At 42.2% G+C, this 21,075-nt stretch overlaps 1 protein-coding gene across 2 annotated transcripts; it reads left to right on the top strand.

Annotated features, from left to right (window-relative positions):
* The first annotated feature begins 1,232 nt into the window (after positions 1-1,232).
* smurf1 (SMAD specific E3 ubiquitin protein ligase 1) lies at positions 1,233-19,127 on the top strand. Of its 2 annotated transcripts, none has more exons than XM_083932132.1 (18): positions 1,233-1,418; positions 9,628-9,666; positions 10,125-10,233; positions 10,590-10,723; positions 10,827-10,892; positions 11,042-11,117; positions 11,467-11,678; positions 11,778-11,862; positions 12,451-12,597; positions 12,956-13,190; positions 13,592-13,695; positions 15,020-15,134; positions 15,255-15,433; positions 15,590-15,727; positions 15,901-16,021; positions 16,197-16,398; positions 17,300-17,375; positions 17,472-19,127. In XM_083932132.1, the coding sequence occupies exons 1-18, from the start codon at positions 1,364-1,366 to the stop codon at positions 17,569-17,571; spliced, it is 2,193 nt and encodes a 730-aa protein (XP_083788258.1). In that variant the 5' UTR covers positions 1,233-1,363; the 3' UTR covers positions 17,572-19,127. The 2 variants fall into 2 exon arrangements, with proteins under 2 accessions (XP_083788258.1, XP_083788257.1); XM_083932131.1 differs by having other exon boundaries at positions 17,291-17,375.
* The last annotated feature ends 1,948 nt before the right edge of the window (positions 19,128-21,075 follow it).

The following is a 21,075-nucleotide window of genomic DNA, read 5'->3' as shown; positions in this document are numbered from 1 at the left end:
TTATCCCTGCCCACCTAGCTCTCCCTCAACCTTTTAACACACCGTACCGTTCACAATCCTAACAAACATTTTGTAAAGCACATCACTTGTAAAGTAATGCATTTCCTTGAACTGTATTTGAACATGTCTGTATTATTGGGTGCTATAGTCTCATCTTCACTATCAACAGAATTATAATTGTGCATGAATGCAGTTTAAACAAGTCTATTGTATGAAACCTTCTCCTGTTGCATGTAAATGCTTGCTGGAAGCAAATGACGCCCTCTCATTATTCATGTGAAAAGCTCACCTTTATTCTTATCCTCACATTGACTTTTTATCCACGCCAGAGGCATGGCTCTAACAACTGCTGAATGGATTGACCATGAAATGTGATTACAGATATATGTTCATGGTGCCCAGAGGATGAATTTTAATGAGCTTTCCTGCAGAGGCACCGGCAGGTCAAAGTTTTCACTTATCCTGTAAAGTATCTCAACATCAACTCAAGGGATTGGCACAAACATTTGTGCAGACATGCATGTGCCTCCAATGTACCACCATGAGGTTCACATTTGTGGTTTTGGAAGAAATGTCGCAACAATTCATGGAAGGGTTGCCATGAAATTTGGTTCAGACATCCACATGGTCTTGTTGTTGCCTTGCTTTGATCTTCTTTATCACAAACCTGAAACCTTGAATACATTAACTGAGTTTTAAAATAAATTTTCTTTGCCAACAGCATCACTACTATTTGCTAGTTCAGATTTGGTCCTGGTGATGCCTACATGATATTAGACGTATTATCATTATGGAGCAGTTAAGTACTATGTTTTAAGACTAAATATCCAGGGGCTGGTGGTATTAAAGAAGGTATTGGAAGACTGGGAGAAAGCAGAAAACATTGATGTATCTTACTTCATTACTTAACTATATGAATGATTATCTGTGTTTGTCAAGTATAGAAAATATAATAGACATTGTTGACATAAAATCTCAAAAAATATCTTAAAAATAAGAGGAATTTTCGTTCCTAATAATTTATAATACAGCACCTACAATAAAAGCAAAAATGAAGCTCTGAAGGCTTCAATGTCTTTACGGGCACGCCCACGCTTCCCGGACGCGAGCCCGTAACGTAATACCCGTTAAGGACATGACGTCAGTACGTGCTTGAGCCTGCCCGAAAATGCTCTCCCGTGTTGTTGGATTTCGAAAGAGCGGAGGACTTTGCGAGGAAATAATACATTTTTACCCATGAAGAAAACAAAAACAAACCGGATGTTTTTAAACTGAACTTATTCGCGTTCCCATTAAGTGGTGAAACGGTGGTTTTTGAGGAGACTCCGACGGGAAGTTTGTGCTATCGTTTTTTCCCGGAGTGATGTCGAATCCTGGGACTCGGAGGAACGGGTCCAGCATCAAGATCCGACTGACAGGTAAAAAAACGACACCGAAAGAAAATCGCTTACGGTGCACGTTTTAACCGGAGCCAGAATATCTCACCTTCATATCGCTGTTGTAAAGTGTTTGCTACTAGCAGACCTAACAAGACACCGCAGAGTGTCTTCGGGGCTCTCGGCTCTGCTGTTTGCCCAAACATCCGGTTTTTGTGTGGCAAACAGCAGCATAAGTGCTAGCTTTGTTAGCTGAGATGCTAACCAAATTAACGAGAGGACAGTGAAGTGGCTGTTCACTATCATGTGTGGTTTCACAGCGGAGACAAGTCTGCTGCTTACAGGTCACTTGGGAACACGGACTCTTGAAATCCACGTTTAGAAACTTTATCAATTGCCAACACTTGTTTCCTAGCCTGCTAGCGTTAGCTTATGGTAACACTGTACGTTAGTTACCGTTGACCGCTAACGCTTGCTAACTAGCTACACCCTTTTTAGGGGTTGACCGGGCGAACCAATCGCCTTGTACCCGGGCCGAGGGCTAATGTCGAAATACAACCTCTCTGGAGGTTAATCCCTCGGTAGATTTGACATGCTAGCCCAGATTACCCACGCGTATTGATCGGCATTTCGCTGCTGTGTGTGTCAGCTGTGGCAAGACAAATGTCTGACTGGTTGAACTTCTCCTTACCCAGAGAAGCTGGACACGTTTGCTCTTTTTGGGCAACCCTGCACTCAACTCGCATATTCTTGTTCGTTTTGGGGTCAGGCTCTCCTCTGTTGGGCACGCAGGAGTCTCTCTCTCTCTCTTTCTTTCTCTCACACACAGGGACACAGCTGGAACAATGGTTTTTACTGTAGCTAATGTAACCCCACTGGGCACTCAGCGGTCTCTATTCAAATGGAAATGACCCCTCTGTGCCGCTGGGCAGACGCCTTGTCCTCCTTGTGATTCAAAGTTGAGCAAATGCACACCAAAATGTGCGTTGCTGGCAGACTAAATATTTCTTCTCGTGGGTGGTAGAGGCACATAGAAGGGCACATCTAGTGTATGATTGCATGGGTGTTGTTTTTTGGGAGTAAAAACGCTTTCTTATGCTGAGGAAGTGCCGCATGTTGTCTGTTTATTTTCAGCCTCTTTTTTTTTAAACTGGACGTCAAGAGAGCAGAGCAGGCATCATTTTTGACAAAATATAGACTCACAGATGTGACAGACATCTTCCGTGTTCATTTCAGTTTTAAGTCCTGTTTATCTGTACTGGTCAGTATCACATAATACAGTGTCTCGAAAGAGCAACAGTTCCTGGTCCAGTGCAAGCCAGTCAAGAAGTAAAAAAGGTGCATGTAATACATACATACATAATATGGATATCATAATCTTCTATGATAGTAAACATGTTTTTTATTGGGGTTTTGGACTGTTTCTCAGACAAAACAACACATTTGAAGACATCAAGATGGGCTCTGGGAATGTGTGATTCACTATCTGATGACATTTTAGAGCAAACACTTCATCAATTGCCATAGAAAATAATTATAGATTAAAAAGTAATCCTTAGCTACAGCCCTAGTAGTTATAGGAAGTACAGTAATAGTTAAATCAGTATAATTATAAGTTCATTACTAACATATTTCCAATGTGAGTAATCTGGTAAAATAACACCACACAAGACATGTTTCAAGTGAAAGGCAGTATATTATTAGACAGTTGTGTTTCAGAGGTGTCAAGGTGAAACAAAGTAGTGAAAGTGTGTATGGATGTTGTAGACTGTGGAGGGGGTGTGTTTGTATGTGCGTAACCAGCATTCATTATTTCAACTTGGATGAAAACAGAGGTTATTGCCCCTGACTGTGCCCCGCCCCCACAGGTATGAGTGGAATTCTAATTGGGTGAGGAATGTGTGATGAGCCAATGGGAGTGCAATGCTGCCCGGCTGGCCAGCGCTGTGTTTAGTCTGTCAGAGAGAGAGAGAGAGCGAGAGAGAGGGGTAATTTGGCCTACATCAGAAAGGCCTGTGTGTCTGTGGCACAGACGCAGACAAAGACCAGACAAGTTTGACACTGGTTCAGATTTCAGAGACTGTTTGGTTCATATGGACATGCTTTACCTAAGAGAGGTGATTTTGTGGGTATGCTAAAGTTGAAGACAAAGCCATCTCAGTATGTAAAGTGTCACATTATCTATAGGTTTTAATGATTGAATGAGATGCGAATGGACAGTATTTGACTTCATAGAGCAACATTTGCTAAAAAAAAGCTTTTCCCGTCTGGTTTAGGACTGTGTATTTATTGAACCTAAATACTTTGGTATCGAACACTAGCCCCTTTCAAACAGATTCAACAACGCCGGCTTTTTGTTCATTCACACAGTGCCAAGCGACGCACCCCAGGTGTGATTTCACACAGAACGCTGCCATTCCTTAAGCAAAAGAGGGGTCAGCGTCTTGCATGTGACCCGATCCGCACCTTTAATCAACCGCCATCCGCACCCGCACACTTGTGTGTATTTGAGACAGGGAGAGAAGAGAGAGTGGGGAAGAGATGGTGGATTTTTGCATGCAGTGTCTCTGTAAGTTATTAATAATTTAGGTTACTCTGCATGCTGCTTTGTCACTTTTTGACCAGCCTGTGGGTCGACTACTGTGTCGTTCTGTCTTGCTGGCTTTCCCATTCACACAGATGTTGGTTAGGCACTGGTACAGCTCTGTGACTTCCTCCACTGCCGGCTCAGTGGTGCAACAGATCTGGCCCCCCATTCCAACTCCGTACCTTTCACACAGATTAAGTGGTGGGATAAAGGCGCAATAGCCCCGCAACGACAATACTGTGTAAAAGGGGCTACTGTCAAGTTTGGAAGTGGGCGCCAGATACTTAATGGAAATATTGTTTGTTTATATTGTTTTGTCTATTTGATAGTGTTGCTCGTTTTATAATAATTTTATTACTTTTTATTTAGTTTTATTATTGGATGTGCTTTAGTATTAGCCAACTGGCACTTGCACAACATGAACTATTTCAAACAACACCCTGCCCAATCTAGGCTGTGTTGCTTGAGAATCTTCAGTGCTGGGCAGGTTTGAATGCAGGACAGAGTCAGTGCAATGCAAAATTCAGGAAACAGCTAAATGGGTCAAATTTTAGGAAAAAAATGGGTGTTTTTGTTTGGGAATGAATGAGCTTTATTGTGAAAAAAAGCAATCTAACGAATGAAAGATTCAGTGATTCAGCAGGATAATGGTAATTTGCTCATGGTGGCAACACGTGCTGCTCGGGTTTTGTTGCCAGGTAGTCGGATTGAGCACCGATTTGCTCGAGCACCACACGGGGCAGCGTCAGGACAGTGGGTGAATTGGGATAATCACAAGGAAAGGGAGGGGGAGAGCCGAAAAGAGGGCAGAGAAGTGGGAGAATGAGAAATAACTGAGGAAAAAAAGAGCAATAGAAATAAAAGGACACAAAAATCAGCTCAAGTGTAAAAGAGAGAGAGAGAGAGAGAGACAGAGGAAAGGGGGAATCATGCTTACTTAGGAAGCAGCATAAGCACTCCTAATCCTCTCACTTACTGAGCCGCCAGCTTGTGCAGAAACACACACATACACTGATTACACTCACAAAAGCACACAAAGTAAATTAGAACTTGAGAATGGAGAGACACCATTACTCAAACAAGCACACAGATGGAAATATACAGTACGAGACATGTTTTAATATTGGTTATTTACTAAATTGAGTTAATGTTAAACCTACTTTTTGTATTTGTGTCGCAGTGAGCACGGAGAACCCAGTTGTCATCCTGCGTGTGCCTTTGCAGGGCATATTATTAAGTATTTGAGATATTTGCTCCCTCTCTTTGGAACTGAGAGAAGATTACACAGGAAGTGACACCATTGTATTCTCATATGGGTCACTCTAGTTCATGTGTAAACCTGTGAGTGCATGACACATCACTAAGCAATTGTCTAGTCAGAAGGATCTTACTATTCACATTTTTTGGTCTTTTGGTCACCTGTTTCAAACGAACTCAACCATTATCTTCGATTTAAAAAGCTTCTAAGCTACAATTTTATGTCTCCTGTCATACCAGGGGGGAGAAAAAGTGCCCTCTGTGCTTAAAGGGATACTTTATCCATTTAAATCCAGTTCTGTGTCACAACAATGTAGGCAGTGTGTTCAGATGGAGCATCTGAGATCCGCAGAAGTATGCCGGATCATTTGAAATGCATCCTTTCAGTTATTCAGCGGATTTCAATGGACGTCCGGTGCTTCCGCCATGGAGAGAAACCCAAACACCATTCATCTGAACACATTGCACACATTGCCATGACACGTTTGGATTTAAATCAGCACAATATCTCTTTAGGGTGCAAGCTAAATTGAAAATATTTTTTTGTGGGAGATGGTTGATTGCCCTCAAATATGTTGTGGCTTTAAATTCCTGGAGGAGTTGCTAGTGTGGTACTGAGGTAGCTCCCTTTTTTTCATCCTCTCTCTTGAACTGTTTGTGCTTGTTCCCTCAAGATTGAATGAATTGCATTCTTCCCCCACTGGCTCTCTCCAGCTCTCAGGTTTTTTTTTTTGTTTTTTTTTTAAAAAGAGCGGACATAAATGGCAAAAAAGAAACCGGCAGTGGGGAAATTTAGAACCAGCTGAGCTGTAGCTGTGTGTGTCTTTACCAGCCATGACCTTGGTAGGATGAGGAATTTCCTTAGACACTGAGAAAAGGGCCTGTCACACATTCAGTGCCACAGAAGAGCTGGTCAAGAGGCGGAAAAAGAGAAATAGGGGTGACATTAGGGGTGTCCCTTGTCTCTGGCAAGAGATTGGAGGACGAGAGAGGCGGTTAGCAAAGCAGTGACAGTGACTGAGAAAGTCTCCCTCTATTGCTTGTCTGAAAGAGGAAGCCGGGGCAAATTAGAAACTTGATTCTCTCCCACTCCTGCTGTGTTTCTTTCATTGTGTCTGAGTAGAGAAGATGAGATCTCAGTGTGGAATGTGTGAGTCAGGAAGAGGAATGGAAGAGGACGAGGAGGAAGAGGGAAGGATATCCTGCAGCCATTCTCCACGAGTTAATCACAGGAAATAAACCACACTGCACCAGACACATCTGCGCCACCACACAGCCACCACATCCTAAACCAAAGGCTGCCTGACTAACTTCCTAGATGTCTGTCTGGGCCAAACCAGATCATGACAGTTTTTCTACTGCACCTCAAAGCTATGATAACAGTTCACGTATCCTTTGTTTGTCTGAGCTAAGACAGTACCATCAATCACCATGGATTGTATTGAGGGTTATTGTCACTAAGTCTTAATCAAAAGCAAATGTTTTGGCTTAAAAGATAACCAAATTACCAATTCATCCTCAAAATAGAAGAACTGATTAGTCAAGTAGATTTGTCAGCTCTGATTGTAATGCATGAAACCCATTATAAATCTCTGGTAGACGTGCACAGAAGGAAACAGAGCTTCCAGAAATTTAAAGCAGTGTAGGGCAGGGGTGTCCAATCCTGTTCCTGGAGGGCCACTGCCCTGCATGTTTTAGGTTTCTCCCTGCTCTAACACACCTGAGTCTTAATGCTCTGTTCGTTATCAAGCATCTGAAGCTCGTCACAGCTTTGATAATCTTTAGAGTCAGGATTGGACACCCCTGGTGTAAGGGATGACGCTCCTCTCCCCCCTCTAGCTGGAGCAAGATAAGTGGAATGATATAGTTACACATTCCACCTCACATGGGCTCCCATTTATTTTATCTTGAAAGAGAACAGCAGAGAAATGTGGCCAAAGGTATTTCTTAAAATCATTCTGTCGCGTTCTCTGACTTGTTTCTGGCCAGCCAACACAGTTATTTATCATAAGGCCCATTTTCGACCGCAGGAACTTTCCCAGAGACTAGGGACCTTTTGAGGATCTGCATTTCGACCGCAGCGACCGGGGGCTGCATTACAGAAAATACTTAACTTGCAGATCCTATCTTAACAGTATGGTAACCTAATTTACAGATGAAGTGTTCCTCAGTCAGTGTATCCTAACTAAAGAAGAAAAGCATCCTGACTTTACAAAATCTTAAATAAGCTCCATGACACATGCACAGTTAACGGTTAACAAGGACTGGCTACCGGTCAGAAAAAAATCGATTAAAATTAGCATCCTTAGTTTCAATGAATGTTACGGTGTGTTTCAGTAAGAAGAACAATGGTTACAAAGTCATTTAGCTTGGCGCAATAAAAAAAGTAGCATTGGTTACTAGGTATCAGACATAAAGTTAATAACCGATGCTGAATTGTGCACAGAGCTCCAGAGAGCCGATAATAAGAGCGGGTAATCAGAGCACGCTGGCAGGTCTCAGATCGTCGTCCTGGGTGTGGATGGAGCAGTCCATTTGTGGTCAGATCACTCAGGATGCGAATCAGATGCTAATGCAGGGTCTGAAAGAGACCAAACATTCTGTGGAGACAAACGCTCTTAGTTTAATTTTCCTCCTCTGCCCTTCATTCATTACATCCAACGTGCAGCATTACATGTCGTCACAGTTACAAAAACTAGTTTTATTTCATTATTATATATATATACTGTATGTATGTATGTGTATATGTTTTTAGATTAAACGGGCGGGCACACTAAACTACAGGCTGCGTAGTGTGTTTACCCCTGTGAGCACCAGCAGCCATTGTCCCATGTCATGTTGCTTTTTCAGGCAGCGGACTAATTTGCCTAATCTTTGCAGGTCTTTAGACAGCTATGGAAACAACACCGGCCTGAAAGAACGCTGGAATTCCTGAAAAGAGTAGTCACGGGACAAAAATGACCGGGAACTTCTTCCTGCTTTAGTTAAATGCTGTAAGATAGGAGTCCAAATGGTTATATAACACCTGTACTCATGTGTAATACAAGTGTTGCGGTGATGCTCCAGAGGACCTCGTATAACTTGGTCAGCTATGGTGGATGAATAATCCGCCCGCCAAAGACGACAAGACATTATAATGAAGCTTTTTTTTTTAATGTGCTGTATTAAACATTGACAACTAAACAATTCCACAGAACCAGCAACGGTGTTGTTTGTAGACTCAGGACACTGACATTCAACAATCATCCTGTGACTTCTGGAATAACGTTTTATCCAGAGGTCACCAAAGCTCCTAATGGGTTGTAGCCACAAGAGGTCTGGCTACTTCTCCATTGGCAACAACAGCTGGAGGCGCTACCATTGCTACACGACTTACAAAGACCAAAACTAAAGTTTGTATCGTTATTATATTTTATGATTTCCAGCCTCCAGTGTCTTATATGGAAAAGGACAAATTGAAAACATGTTGTGTTAAAGAACAAACCATGGACAAAGTGGTTTAAATTGGTCTTTCAATGTGACCTGCTGGCGTCGGTTTGAGATGTTGAGCAAGAAATCACAACATCCTTAAGAAATATTTAGTTTCTTACCTGCTCCAAGAGCTAAAAACATTTCATGTACATGTTTACGTACATTCTTTGACCACATGTATCTGGGCTTAAATGCTTTAAAGCTGAACATTTAGACATGCAGTGTAATTAGTGTAGTGTTCAGGTGAATTACACCTTACCTTGCAGTCGCTTTTTGAACACATTACATCATCCTTGAAAAAAACATGCGGCTTGTTTTTGTTCAATACCCAGATTGCCCTGTAATCAAGAGACCTGTACTTGGGACAGACTGGACACGATTGACTCTCTACGAATGACTTTATTGTGGTGCAGCTGTGTTTTTTTTAGGTTTACAGCAGTGCTCCCTGAGCTGACCTAGAATGACGTATGCCAGCTCTCGCACCACACAGGCTGTCTGGCAAACAAATAATAAAGAATTGCACACACCCCCACACACACACATAATAAACTAAATACTTAGCACACACTTACAAACTCTAAGTCTGGGACCTGGGTCAGTATGAGCTTTGCTTGCTGGATCCACAAAGATGATGTGGCAGAGAAGGCATCCTGCCACTCGCTGTGGGCGGCCTGTGGATGTGTGTCAGTGAGCTTGTGTGTGCACTGAGCCTGACACTAGCCTATACTTTTACTGCTCATTCTTTGTCTGCACGTCACGTACATTTTCCTGCTCATTACCATCCTCTGGCATTCATATATTATCCTAACCAGCATTCTTCCTCCACACAGTTTTTATCTGCAGCAGCATACATTTATACCAGCCTACACACAAGAGAGATCATTTACATATGTGTGTGTGTGGTATTTTGTTCATAATGATTTTTATCTTTTGCAGTATTATGTGCCAAGAACCTCGCAAAGAAAGACTTCTTTCGTAAGTACCTATATTGTGCTCATTTTCATGTGCATGAATCTTACATTAGGACGATTGGCATACATGATGAGACGATGTGTTTCAATAAGGGTTTGTGTGTGCCATCAATACCAACACTGTAAACCAACTGGCTCTGGTGTCAGACGCTCATTTACATGATCATATGCATTTCCAGCAGTTTAACCATGCTATGAATACATTACACACTACCAACAACCAAATAGACTATGATGTTATTGGGTTAGAGCTTTTCAAATAGCAGGCCAGTTTCAGAAAATGTACAGATAAGACAAATCTGCTAACTGTCTACAGCAGCAGGAAGCTTAGCTTTGTTTTATCGATATGTTATCTGCAGTACTTTAGACAGCCAACTGAGATATTTCTAATACGTAGATGTTATCTTCTTTGTAATTCAATGTGGTGGATGCAAACAATTAATTTGCGCTGTGTGCGTGCAGGCCTGCCAGATCCATTTGCCAAGGTTGTGGTGGACGGATCAGGTCAATGCCACTCTACAGACACAGTCAAGAGCACACTGGACCCCAAATGGAATCAGCACTACGACCTGTGAGTGTCCCTCACCACACTCACAACTAATACACAGCATCACTTTTTTTAATGGGTTCTTACTAGTTTCATTGTTTTTGCTTTTATTAAATGTAACAACATAATTAAAATATTGTTTCCTTTTATCTTACGGTTGTTTTTAAAAATAAAAAACAGGTGTTGTAAAAATGAGTGCTTGTCTTACAATATGGGACACTTTATATTTGAGCTTATATGGTATTTCCTACAAGTTTCTTCTATTCATCTAATGGTTGGGTGATAAAAGCTTTAGATTTTTCTCTCTCAAGTCATTCAGATTGCTCACACTGATGCCAAACATGGAGTAGAAACTTGAAAACCTTACGTCTGTTTTTCAGCTACATTGGAAAGACAGACTCCATCACCATCAGTATATGGAACCACAAAAAGATCCATAAACGACAGGGGGCGGGCTTCCTGGGATGTATACGACTGCTTTCTAATGCCATCAGCAGGCTAAAAGACACAGGATGTAAGTTGGACTTTTTTGGCCCTCTGATTTTAAATGCAAATCACAGATGCTAATTAAACAAGGACAGCTTTTGATTTACGTTTCCTTTATAATCTTCTTCCAGACCAGCGTCTAGATCTATGTAAGCTGAACCCCTCGGACAGTGATGCAGTGCGGGGGCAGATAGTAGGTAAGGGTGGACACGCGGATACGTTATCTATATAAATGACCCCCTCGCCTCTCTCCCTGTGGCACTTGTTTCACTATGTGCATATATATCTGCTCTCCCGCTCTGTCACACTATCATCTCTCTGACCTTTACCACCTGCTTGTTTCCAGTGAGCTTACAGACACGGGATCGCATCGGCAGCGGAGGCCCTGTAGTGGACTGCAGAGGACTTTTAGAAAATGATGGGTGAGTGTGGCAGCAAATTAGATTCTGTATGTTCTAAATTGTAACATTTAGAGAAAGATAATGAAAAGCCATCATCTTGTTTTCGTCATCCGTAGTGTCACAGTGCTTTTCTCAATGAAGCTGTAGGTGATATTTGCTTTTCAAGCAGTGAAGAAAAAAAGTGCCCTCAGTAATAGATCAAATACTTTGTCAAATATCTCTTTAGTCAATACCTAGGCTCTTCACTTTAGTCATAGTCATCATTTGTTTGATACTCTTTCAATCTCTGTTGCTCTGAGTTCAAAACAATCGTGTGCTTCAGTAAAACAGAGAATATGGCGTGTGCGTGTGCGTGTGGCTGTGTGTGTAGGCCTGTGTTCGAGGGATGCTTCAGTGAAGAGCCTCTGCCCTACTCGGACCCCACTGGTGCAGCGGGGGGCGGGAACTGTCGGCTCGACTCACCTGGTCAGGAGGGCCGTCTTCAGACGCAGCGAATCAGAGGGCAGGACTCAAGAGGCCATGGTCACACGCCTCAGAACAGACCTCATGGGCACCAGCCGCCTGATCTACCAGAGGGATACGGTCAGTCAAACATTTCTCTTGATGTTAAACCAATCTTTAAATCCTGATTTCCGATTTATAAAGTTGTGTAACACCTTTTCTTCTTCTTTTTAAAAACAGAGCAACGAACAACAGTGCAGGGCCAGGTGTACTTCCTTCATACACAGACGGGTGTCAGCACCTGGCACGACCCTCGGATACCACGGTATAATTACACCCCACTTCACTCATGGCTAGTCCAAGCATAACATTAGATGAATCTTGAATAACCCCATTGACAATCTAGGTCATTGCTGCAGCAGCAGCAGCAGCAGAGGAGAAAGAACAAATGGAAAAGAATATTAGAGTGGGAAAAAAACAGTACAAATCATTACAATATATTGCGGATTATACAGCAAATATATGGCTTCTTTTTAATGCGATGTTATTTAAAGGATTATTCTATTTTAATTACTGGGAAATGTTACATCTGAATTTGATATATGTATGTAGAAATATATGAAAATAGGCCCCCACTTGTTAGCAAAACACTACATGCTGTTCCCTGATATGTTCTTGTGGTTTCCGTGGTCACGTTATTTTCTCCTGCGCTAATTACACCAACAGATTAAGAGAAAATCTCAGGTTATTAACTTGGCGCCTGGGTTTAGATCAGTATGAGGGGTTAAGAACGTACAGTATGTAGGGTCAGAATTGTTATAGACTGAGGGTTTGTAGTGTCGCCGAATTGAATTGGTGCAGTAATTTCTGCTGCTGGCTGAAGTCTCAGTCTGGTTACTTGTTACTGGCGCAGGGACCTGGCCAGCGTGAGCTGTGAGGAGCTTGGGCCCTTGCCAGTGGGCTGGGAGGTCCGAAGCACCGTGTCGGGCCGGATCTACTTCGTGGACCACAACAACCGAACAACACAGTTCACAGACCCGCGCCTACACACCATAATCAGGTACACGCATGAACGCACACTCAGAATACACTCATGCATCCCTCACGGCAAAATCAACACCTGGGTGGCAGACATACCAAATAAGTGGTTGCAGGACTAAGCTAAGTCGTTAATCTAATCTCTCACGGCTGTAATGCTAAACTCAAACTGGTGGCGAACATGACCTACTAACAGTCATCAGCTTTTTTAATAACGCTGTATCATATGATTTACAGAAATGTAGGCTCATGGTAGATTTAACCGCTCTGGGCGATGCACAGTGTGTAATCCAGTCTTTCTGTCAACTCTTCATCTGACTGTCTGTCATGTTGTCTCTTCCCTGTCCTCCTCTTCCTCATTTACTTCTTCCCACCTCCAGCACCCAGCAATCCCAAGTGAAGGAATCCTCGCAAGCCCCCCAGATGGAAGTGGGGGGGGAGGAAGGGGGAGGAGGAGGAGTGGGCGGCGGCGGAGGAGGAGGTGATGGAGACGTGGCAGCGCGCTACGAGAGAGACTTGGTCCATAAGTTGAAGTTGCTCCGTCATGAGCTGTCCCTGCAGCAGCCTCAAGCTGGACACTGTCGCATAGAGGTGTCCCGAGAGGAGATCTTTGAGGTGGGTGCAAGTGTCAACACATCTGTCCTATGAGCGGCACATAAGCAGACAATGACGCCTTCTTTCTCATACGCACGCAGTCACTTCAATCATTTGTACAAATGTCGAGCTATGGAAGCAGTGTGGATAGAGTGTGTAGCTCCTTCGTTCATACAGACACATCCACACACCTCCTGACTCATGCACCTGTCACAACAACCTATTTTTTCAGTACCTTTCTCTGGAGAAGAGCTTTTGTACTCTTCTCCTGAGAAAGATCAGATTGTGCATATTAATAACCTGTTTAACAGAACACTACTGATCTAAAGGGCTGTGTTGTTGTGCACTATTTGATTCTTTTGTCTGTGGTAACATGTGCATGTCTGTGGTTATGTATCAATGGTTTGTGTGTGTGTGTATAGGAGTCATATAGGCAAATAATGAAGATGAGGCCCAAAGACCTGAAGAAGCGTCTGATGGTGAAGTTTAGGGGAGAAGAGGGCCTCGACTATGGTGGAGTGGCCAGGTAATTTGCTATTCACATCTCTGAGCAATTCTGCATGCTCTGTTTGTCGTAGGTTATCCATTTTTGTCAGAAAACGCATCCAAGCATTGCATTTAGCTTTTTCATGTCACGTCTATCTTCTTCTATCTCCCTGCTAAGTCAAGATCAAGTGTTATTAGTCTATATTTTTATAGCTAAACAAATCAGAATAACGACACGATTGAAATCACCAAATTAAAATGAAAACATTTCAAAAGAAGAAAGTTGAAAACCTGCACACTGTCGCCATTAAGTGTTTCTTTGGAAATCAAATATATTTCACTTTAAATGATATTCCCACTTCATTTACAGCTTCTTAAAAATCCGTCATATCTCTAGCCTCTAGAAACCAGGCCAGTCTGCCAAGCTCACGTTTCATTTTCTCTGGCGGCTACATCTGACTGCGCTTCACGTTAACACAGATTTCCAGCCGACCTGGCTCTGTGCGAACCAGTCACAACCGTCAGTCTCATGTGGGGCAGGTTAGAGACGCTGACTGACAGAGGAGGGCCATGCTAAAACGTAGTTAGCGAACGTAGTTGCTGCACATAACTGGCGTTCTCAATCCAGTGCAATTTACCAGGCTCATGAAACTCACATCAAACTTTCAAACTAGGCCGCGCCAATGGCATATAAATCAAGATTCTGTTACTGTGTTGCCTATTTCTCGCCTCCAAATATTTTCTAAAACCAATTTTTGTTCACAAGTTTGAGACCTGGCTGCGGTTTCTTTCCTGCTTCAAAGCGGGCCAAGCATTGCCTCAACTTGCATGTGTCGCTCATTTTGTTGTGCGATTGGCTGTAGGTCTTTTGGAGCGTTTTGGTCTGCAGGGGGTTCCAGGCTAATACGCGTTTGCGAATAAGTCGGTCAATGCCAGGTTACCATTATCTCTAATAATACTTTTAAACAGAATATTAGGAGTGTTGTTGACAAATTCCCACAGCCTATTTCTACCCCTTCTTGTCTTCTTTTTTTTTTTAAGTTTAACATTTAATTTCCTTAACATCCAGTTAGTGATCTTAACCTGGTGCAGGCTGTGGGTGGTTAGCTGCTGCTTAGCTAGAACTGCTGCAGTGCCTCCACAGGGGAGAGAAAAGATTGGACGTAAAACAACTTTACGAGGTGCTACATCTATTCATTAGACTTTCTAGTTTTAAAAAGTCAGACTTAAGCGGACACACAGACTGCGTCATATAATTTGGTGTTTTTCTTTCCAGTTTTCTCATTGTTAATGTTTAATGAATGTGTAACTTAGTTTCTCTGTGAGTTTTGAACATTTGTTAACAATGCGCTGGTTGTCTATAGGGAGTGGCTGTACCTGCTGTGTCATGAAATGTTGAACCCCTATTACGGCCTGTTCCAGTACTCCACAGACAATATCTACACACTACAGATCAACCCCGACTCCTCCATCAACCCCGTGAGTACACACACACACACACACATCATGCACTTCATGGTCGAACTGAATAGACAAGGGGGGTTCTCGCTAACCCTGTGTGTCTCTGTCTGTCTCTCCGTCTGTGTTACTTCCTTTCAGGACCACCTTTCATATTTCCACTTTGTGGGCCGTGTGATGGGCCTGGCAGTTTTTCACGGTCACTACATCAACGGGAGCTTCACGCTGCCCTTCTACAAACAGCTGCTAGGCAAACCCATCCAGCTCAACGACCTCGAGACCACTGACCCCGAGTTGCACAAGAGCCTCGTCTGGATATTGTGAGCACATGCACCTGCACGCAAGTCAAGTCAATCTGACAGCAGAGCGCTTTTAAATCATCAACTGTTTCTTACATTTTGTCCTGCACTGTTCCCTTTTGGATAGGAATAGATTTTCAATTTCAGTGTTAACTTGTTCTTATACTCTTTGTGCAGAGAAAACGACATCACTTCGGTCCTCGACCACACATTCTGCGTGGAGCACAATGCTTTTGGGAAGTTCTTACAACATGAACTCAAACCTAACGGCCGCAATATCCCTGTCACCGAGGAGAACAAAAAAGAATACGTAAGGTAAGAACAGTGAGACAGTTATGTTCTCGATGATCTATAAGGTGGGTTATGACCACCTGTTTACGAGCAAACAATATACTACATGCAACAGAGAGAGCTGTTGTGCACACTACTCTTGACAGTTATGACAGTGAACTTACTTGTCCTGCATCGTTTGCGTTTGTGTTTTTCAGACTTTATGTGAACTGGAGGTTTATGCGAGGAATTGAAGCCCAGTTTCTGGCTCTCCAAAAGGGATTCAGTGAGCTCATCCCACAGCATCTCCTCAAACCTTTTGACCATAAAGAACTCGAGGTACAGTACATGTGCTGTCCAGCTCATCCCTCACCTTATGATGTGGTTTTTGAATTCTTAATTTATTGTGTTTGCCAAGACACCATTGCTACTTCTTAATCTATTCCTCTCTATCTTCACCCTTCAACCCTCGCCCCACTTCCCCTCTTCCTCGAACCTCTCCCTCTCCTCCCAGTTGATCATCGGGGGACTGGGAAAGATAGATCTTGCAGACTGGAAGACAAACACGCGCCTGAAGCACTGCACAAGTGAAAGCAACGTGGTGCGGTGGTTCTGGCAGGCAGTAGAGGCCTTCAGCGAGGAGAGGAGAGGTCGCCTCCTGCAGTTTGTCACAGGATCCACCAGGGTCCCTTTACAAGGGTTCAAAGCGCTGCAGGGTGGGTCATGCACTGGCTTAGAAACCACGCACACATACTTACTTCCTCGCATCACTTTCTATGTTGAAAGTTTGATGCACTTGATGCTAATGTTTGGTCGCCTATTTAACTTAAATACCTGAGGATTGTTACAAGACATCTCACACATACACTCAGTATAATAACTGGAGTTGGGTCGATGTAAATCATAAAGAAGTCATAGAGTGTGGTCTATACCTACTCTGTAAAGTGTCCTAAGATAACTTTTGTTATGATTTGGCACTATGAATAAAATGTAATTGAAGTGAGTTAAAGTTAATGCAGAGGCCTTGGTGAAACTTCCAGGGAACAATCCTTGTTTACTATGTTTTTTTAAATTATTTGTTCAGTTAATTGTTGTTAAATCTCTATACAAAGTCAGTAATAGTTAAAAAGTCCAATCGGACATTTTGAAGTGTTGGTTTCTGTCAAGTATGACAAACAAAAGCATCATATTTTCCCATCTGAGAACCTAGAAATAGCAAATGTTTCACATTTCAGCTTAAAAAATCCACAACATTTCTAATTAAGTCTCTTGTTGATTGACTAATCAGTTTCTCAACTAATTGGCACAGCTGTAGATTCACTTATACACATACATGCTTGCTCATGAGATGCCCACATTAGTGGTTGTACCGCTAATCCAGATTTAAGACTGATATTTTGTTCGACACACTCATAACCCTCAAGACTTGAATTAAAGTTTACAAAACCATTTCAGTCAAAACAAGAATGGTCTCAAATGAAGAAAATCTAGCTTTCATCACAAGCTCTCTTGTGTTTGACCTTTAATGTGAGCTTGTACTTTTTAAAGGCTGTTGAGTGTTCTGTGTACCAGAGTAGAGCAGTGATAACTAGAATGTATGTGTGTAAGGTTCTACAGGTTCTGCAGGACCAAGGCTCTTCACCATCCATTTGATAGACGCCAACACAGACAACCTGCCCAAGGCTCACACCTGGTAAGGACACCGAAAATAAGAACATGCAGCTTTCTCTGTTTTATATCTGCAGAAGAGTCGGGGTTGATGTTACTATTTATCCTTTTCTGTTTCTAGTTTTAACCGGATAGACATCCCTCCCTACGAGTCTTACGAAAAACTCTACGAGAAACTGCTGACGGCTGTGGAGGAGACCTGTGGCTTCGCTGTGGAGTGATGGATCCACAACCAAACCAACATACACACAGTCATACTTGCGCTTGCGCTTGCACTTGCACACAGACTATTTGACATTTTGCATATATACACAAACATCAACGGAATATCAAGTATGTGCGGAGTATACGGAGCGGCCAAGCATCACAAGAACACGCGGTCTCTTGCCGCCTCTTCACCAACGAACTGTTGGGGGGTTAAAGGCGGACGCACAGTCGGAGAGGAAAAGAAACAAAAACCACAAAAAAAAAAAAAAAAAAACAGACAAAAAAAATAAAGTATTTTAAAATTTTTAAAATGTTTTGAAGAAGCATTTTTATCCTTCAGTTTTAACAAGCTATGATGTCATTCTTCAGAATGTCTACCGCCACAGCGAATTTGACTCCCGACACAATCGAGTCAACGGACAGAATCGGCCAATCACATGCGAGCCTGCAAACAGAGACCTTGAAATCAGACATGTGAAGAACAAGGCGGAGACTGATTGTCTTTGTCTGACAAGCTGATTGATTGACTAGTATTCATGCTTCATGTTTAACCACTGTCGTGTATCTGAACGTGTGCATGAGACGGCGAGAGTGAGACTGTATCTGTGTCTGTGTGAGAGCGAATGTGTGTGTGTGTGTCTCAGGCATGGCACCCGGTTACGCTGTAAAAAATTACAAAAAAAAGATCAAATGAGCCTGCTCCTCAGTCTGGTAACTTTTTGTCTCTTCCGTTTGTATCTGCGACCACTCTGATCCACTCTGATATTTTATTATTTATTACTAAGTGATTACTGACCAAGCTGCTATATGCTCTACGAAGAGCTCACACTAATCTCTTCACCACCCCCTTTTACCAGAGTTGAAGGGTCAATTCACTTGCAATTCAAGTTATCCACAAAGTGGGTTTTATTGAATTTCGTTACATTTTTTAACATTCATATTATTGCAGAGAAATATTCTTGCCAGTGTATGAAAACTGTTAGTGTTTTGGTGTTTTTTAAAATACCGTGTTACATTTATTTGACGTGAAAGGGATCGATCCCTCCCAGCCCTAATTATCAAATTTAACTCTACTGACGTTATGGAGAGGTCCGAGGGCATGACCTGGGTATTCAATAAAATGAGCCACGAGAATGCAGAAGAGGAGTCAGCTTCAGGAATTCTTTGGTTGTGCGACATGTATAATAAAATCTCGTAAGCTTTTCGTACATGTTCCATCATCCATTTCACCATCTTTTCCTTTGTGACCCTGATGTTTCTCTGCCCATCTTTTTTTCTCCATAGCCTGGATGTTAGCAAAGGTAGTCCTCGTCCTCAAGACCACCATGAATGAACAAAGTCTCTTTGCGATCATTAAACCTCCAACGAAGTGAATGAAATTAAAAACCTAAATGTTGAGCGAGTAATGTGGAGACGGTTGGGGTTTTGTTGTAGATTGATGATTGAAGACTGTTAAGCAGTATCATTTCAATCTGCATTTTCTATGTTCTGAGTTCACTGTGTAATGGATGCAAGAGTATTGTAACTTACTATGTACTAAACATTTATGAAAAAATACAATGTAAATAAGATTATATTAAAAAGAAATTAAATTGAAAATACATTCATTGTGTTGTGTGCATCATTCTCTCTCGAATAAGAATATGAAATACTTTAATAGTCCCAGGGGGGAATTGATTTTGTTTGCAACTCCAGCTTCACAAACAACATATTTAAGGACAATAAAGTACAGATAACTGATTTGTAAAGACAGAAATATAAAACAGTAAATATATATAAAATATCAATTACAATGGTTAGAAGAAGAAGAATTACTTTATCCCGCAACGGATAAAAATTAAAAAAAATTTCACTCTTATTATTAATCATGTTACACACACAGGCCCGAAATACACACATGCACAGACAGGACCTATATACATGCAATTAAGAAGAGCGAGGGGGCTGCCCCGAGTGGTTGGGGGTTCGGTGCCTTGCTCAACAGCACCTCGGCAGTGCCCAGGAGATGAACTGGCACCTCTCCAGCCACCAGTCCACACTCCATACATGGTCCACACAGGGACTTGAACTAGCGACCCTACGGTTCCCAGCCAAGTCACCTATGGACTGAGCTACTGCCGCCCCAGATCTATCTAAAAGTTCTGTAAAAATGTGCAAAGAACAGATTGTTTATGATTGAGTCGTATTACAGAGAGGGGCTGACTGACTCTCTGAGGGATGCGTTGTTTAGTTTAATGACCACAGGCAGGAAAGATTTCCTGTGGAGCATCTGGGTGTGAGGAGTCTTCTGCTGAAGGTGCTCTTCTGCTGAAGGTGCTCCTCTGCTGAGGGTGCTCCTCTGCTGAAGGTGCTCCTCTGCTGGGCCAGTGTGTCGTAGAGAGGGGGGGAGACATTGTCCAGGATAGACTAGGGCCTGGACAGCCTCTGCATTTCTAGTCCAGTTCAACTTATTATTGTACAAGTACACCCCCAAGGTACTTATACTCCTCTACAGTGTCCACAGGGACCCCCTGGTGTTTTCACCCTCCTCAGATCCACTACCATCTCCTTTGTTTTAGTCACGTTGAGCTACAGATGATTCAGCTCACTCCAAGTGATAAAGTTGCCCACAAAAGGTCCTGTATTCACTTTAATTCCCCTTTCTGATGCAGCCAACTATTGCTGAGTCATCAGAAAACTTCTGAAGGAGGCCCGACAGTCCCCTGTGGGTCCCCAGTGCTGCTGACCACCCTGTCAGACACACAGTTCTGTAGGCGTACATACTGTGGTCTGCCCATCAAGTAATCCACAATCCAGGACACGATGGGGGCCTCCACCTGCATTTCATTGCTAGGCAACAGCCTTAGTCCTTGGTAACTTCCTGTCAGCTGATGACATACACATTCACTGCAACAGGAAACAAACCAGGACTGTTTGGGGAATTTCTGTTTACATCTTTGAAAAGGTACGTATAAATGTATCTAATAAACCTTTATTTATCATTCACATATAATTCATAGGCAAAAATCTGCACCGAAGCTTAGTGTGCTGTTGTGATTTTGACACAACTGGATGCTTTTTGATGGATTTTATTAGACATATAATGTAGGCCTATCCCGAATGAAAATACAGATTGTATTAAATTTCATGAGTTGTCCTATGATGATTATGAAATTTGAAAATATAGCTGTTCTATGTGGTCATATTCTTCAGTTACACCATAATATATGAAATAGTGTGGCTTCACAGCTATTATCTCTTTATGTGTTGCAAGAGAACAAGTACATAGCATGCAGAACGGCACATATTAGCATACAAAAAATGTTTAACTGTACAAAAATACAGATAACAATAACAGATAACATTGCGAGGGGTTAACTATATTATGTACGGATATTTAGAGAAGTGTAAATGTAAAAAGTTTTCAGATCCCATTTGTTTATCATTGCCGAATTTCCATTTGTGACTCTGACAATTTCCCATTTGAATTAATACATTTATTTTAAAGTACTTGTTTTTATTTGACTCTTGAAAAAACA

The sequence above is a fragment of the Echiichthys vipera genome (genome assembly GCF_963691815.1).
Source record: "Echiichthys vipera genome assembly, chromosome: 17".
Classification (NCBI taxonomy): domain Eukaryota; kingdom Metazoa; phylum Chordata; class Actinopteri; order Perciformes; family Trachinidae; genus Echiichthys; species Echiichthys vipera.
The sequence above is the reverse complement of the archived record's forward strand: the minus strand, read 5'-3'. Positions and strand labels throughout refer to the sequence as shown.

Bases quoted from the DNA above. Each gene is read 5' to 3' on its own strand.
- smurf1 (XM_083932131.1), top strand. From the start codon at position 1,364: ATGTCGAATCCTGGGACTCGGAGGAACGGGTCCAGCATCAAGATCCGA. The intron at 9,667-10,124 runs GTAAGTACCTAT...GTGTGCGTGCAG, and splicing joins CGCAAAGAAAGACTTCTTTC to GCCTGCCAGATCCATTTGCC. The intron at 12,598-12,955 runs GTACACGCATGA...TCCCACCTCCAG, and splicing joins CGCCTACACACCATAATCAG to CACCCAGCAATCCCAAGTGA.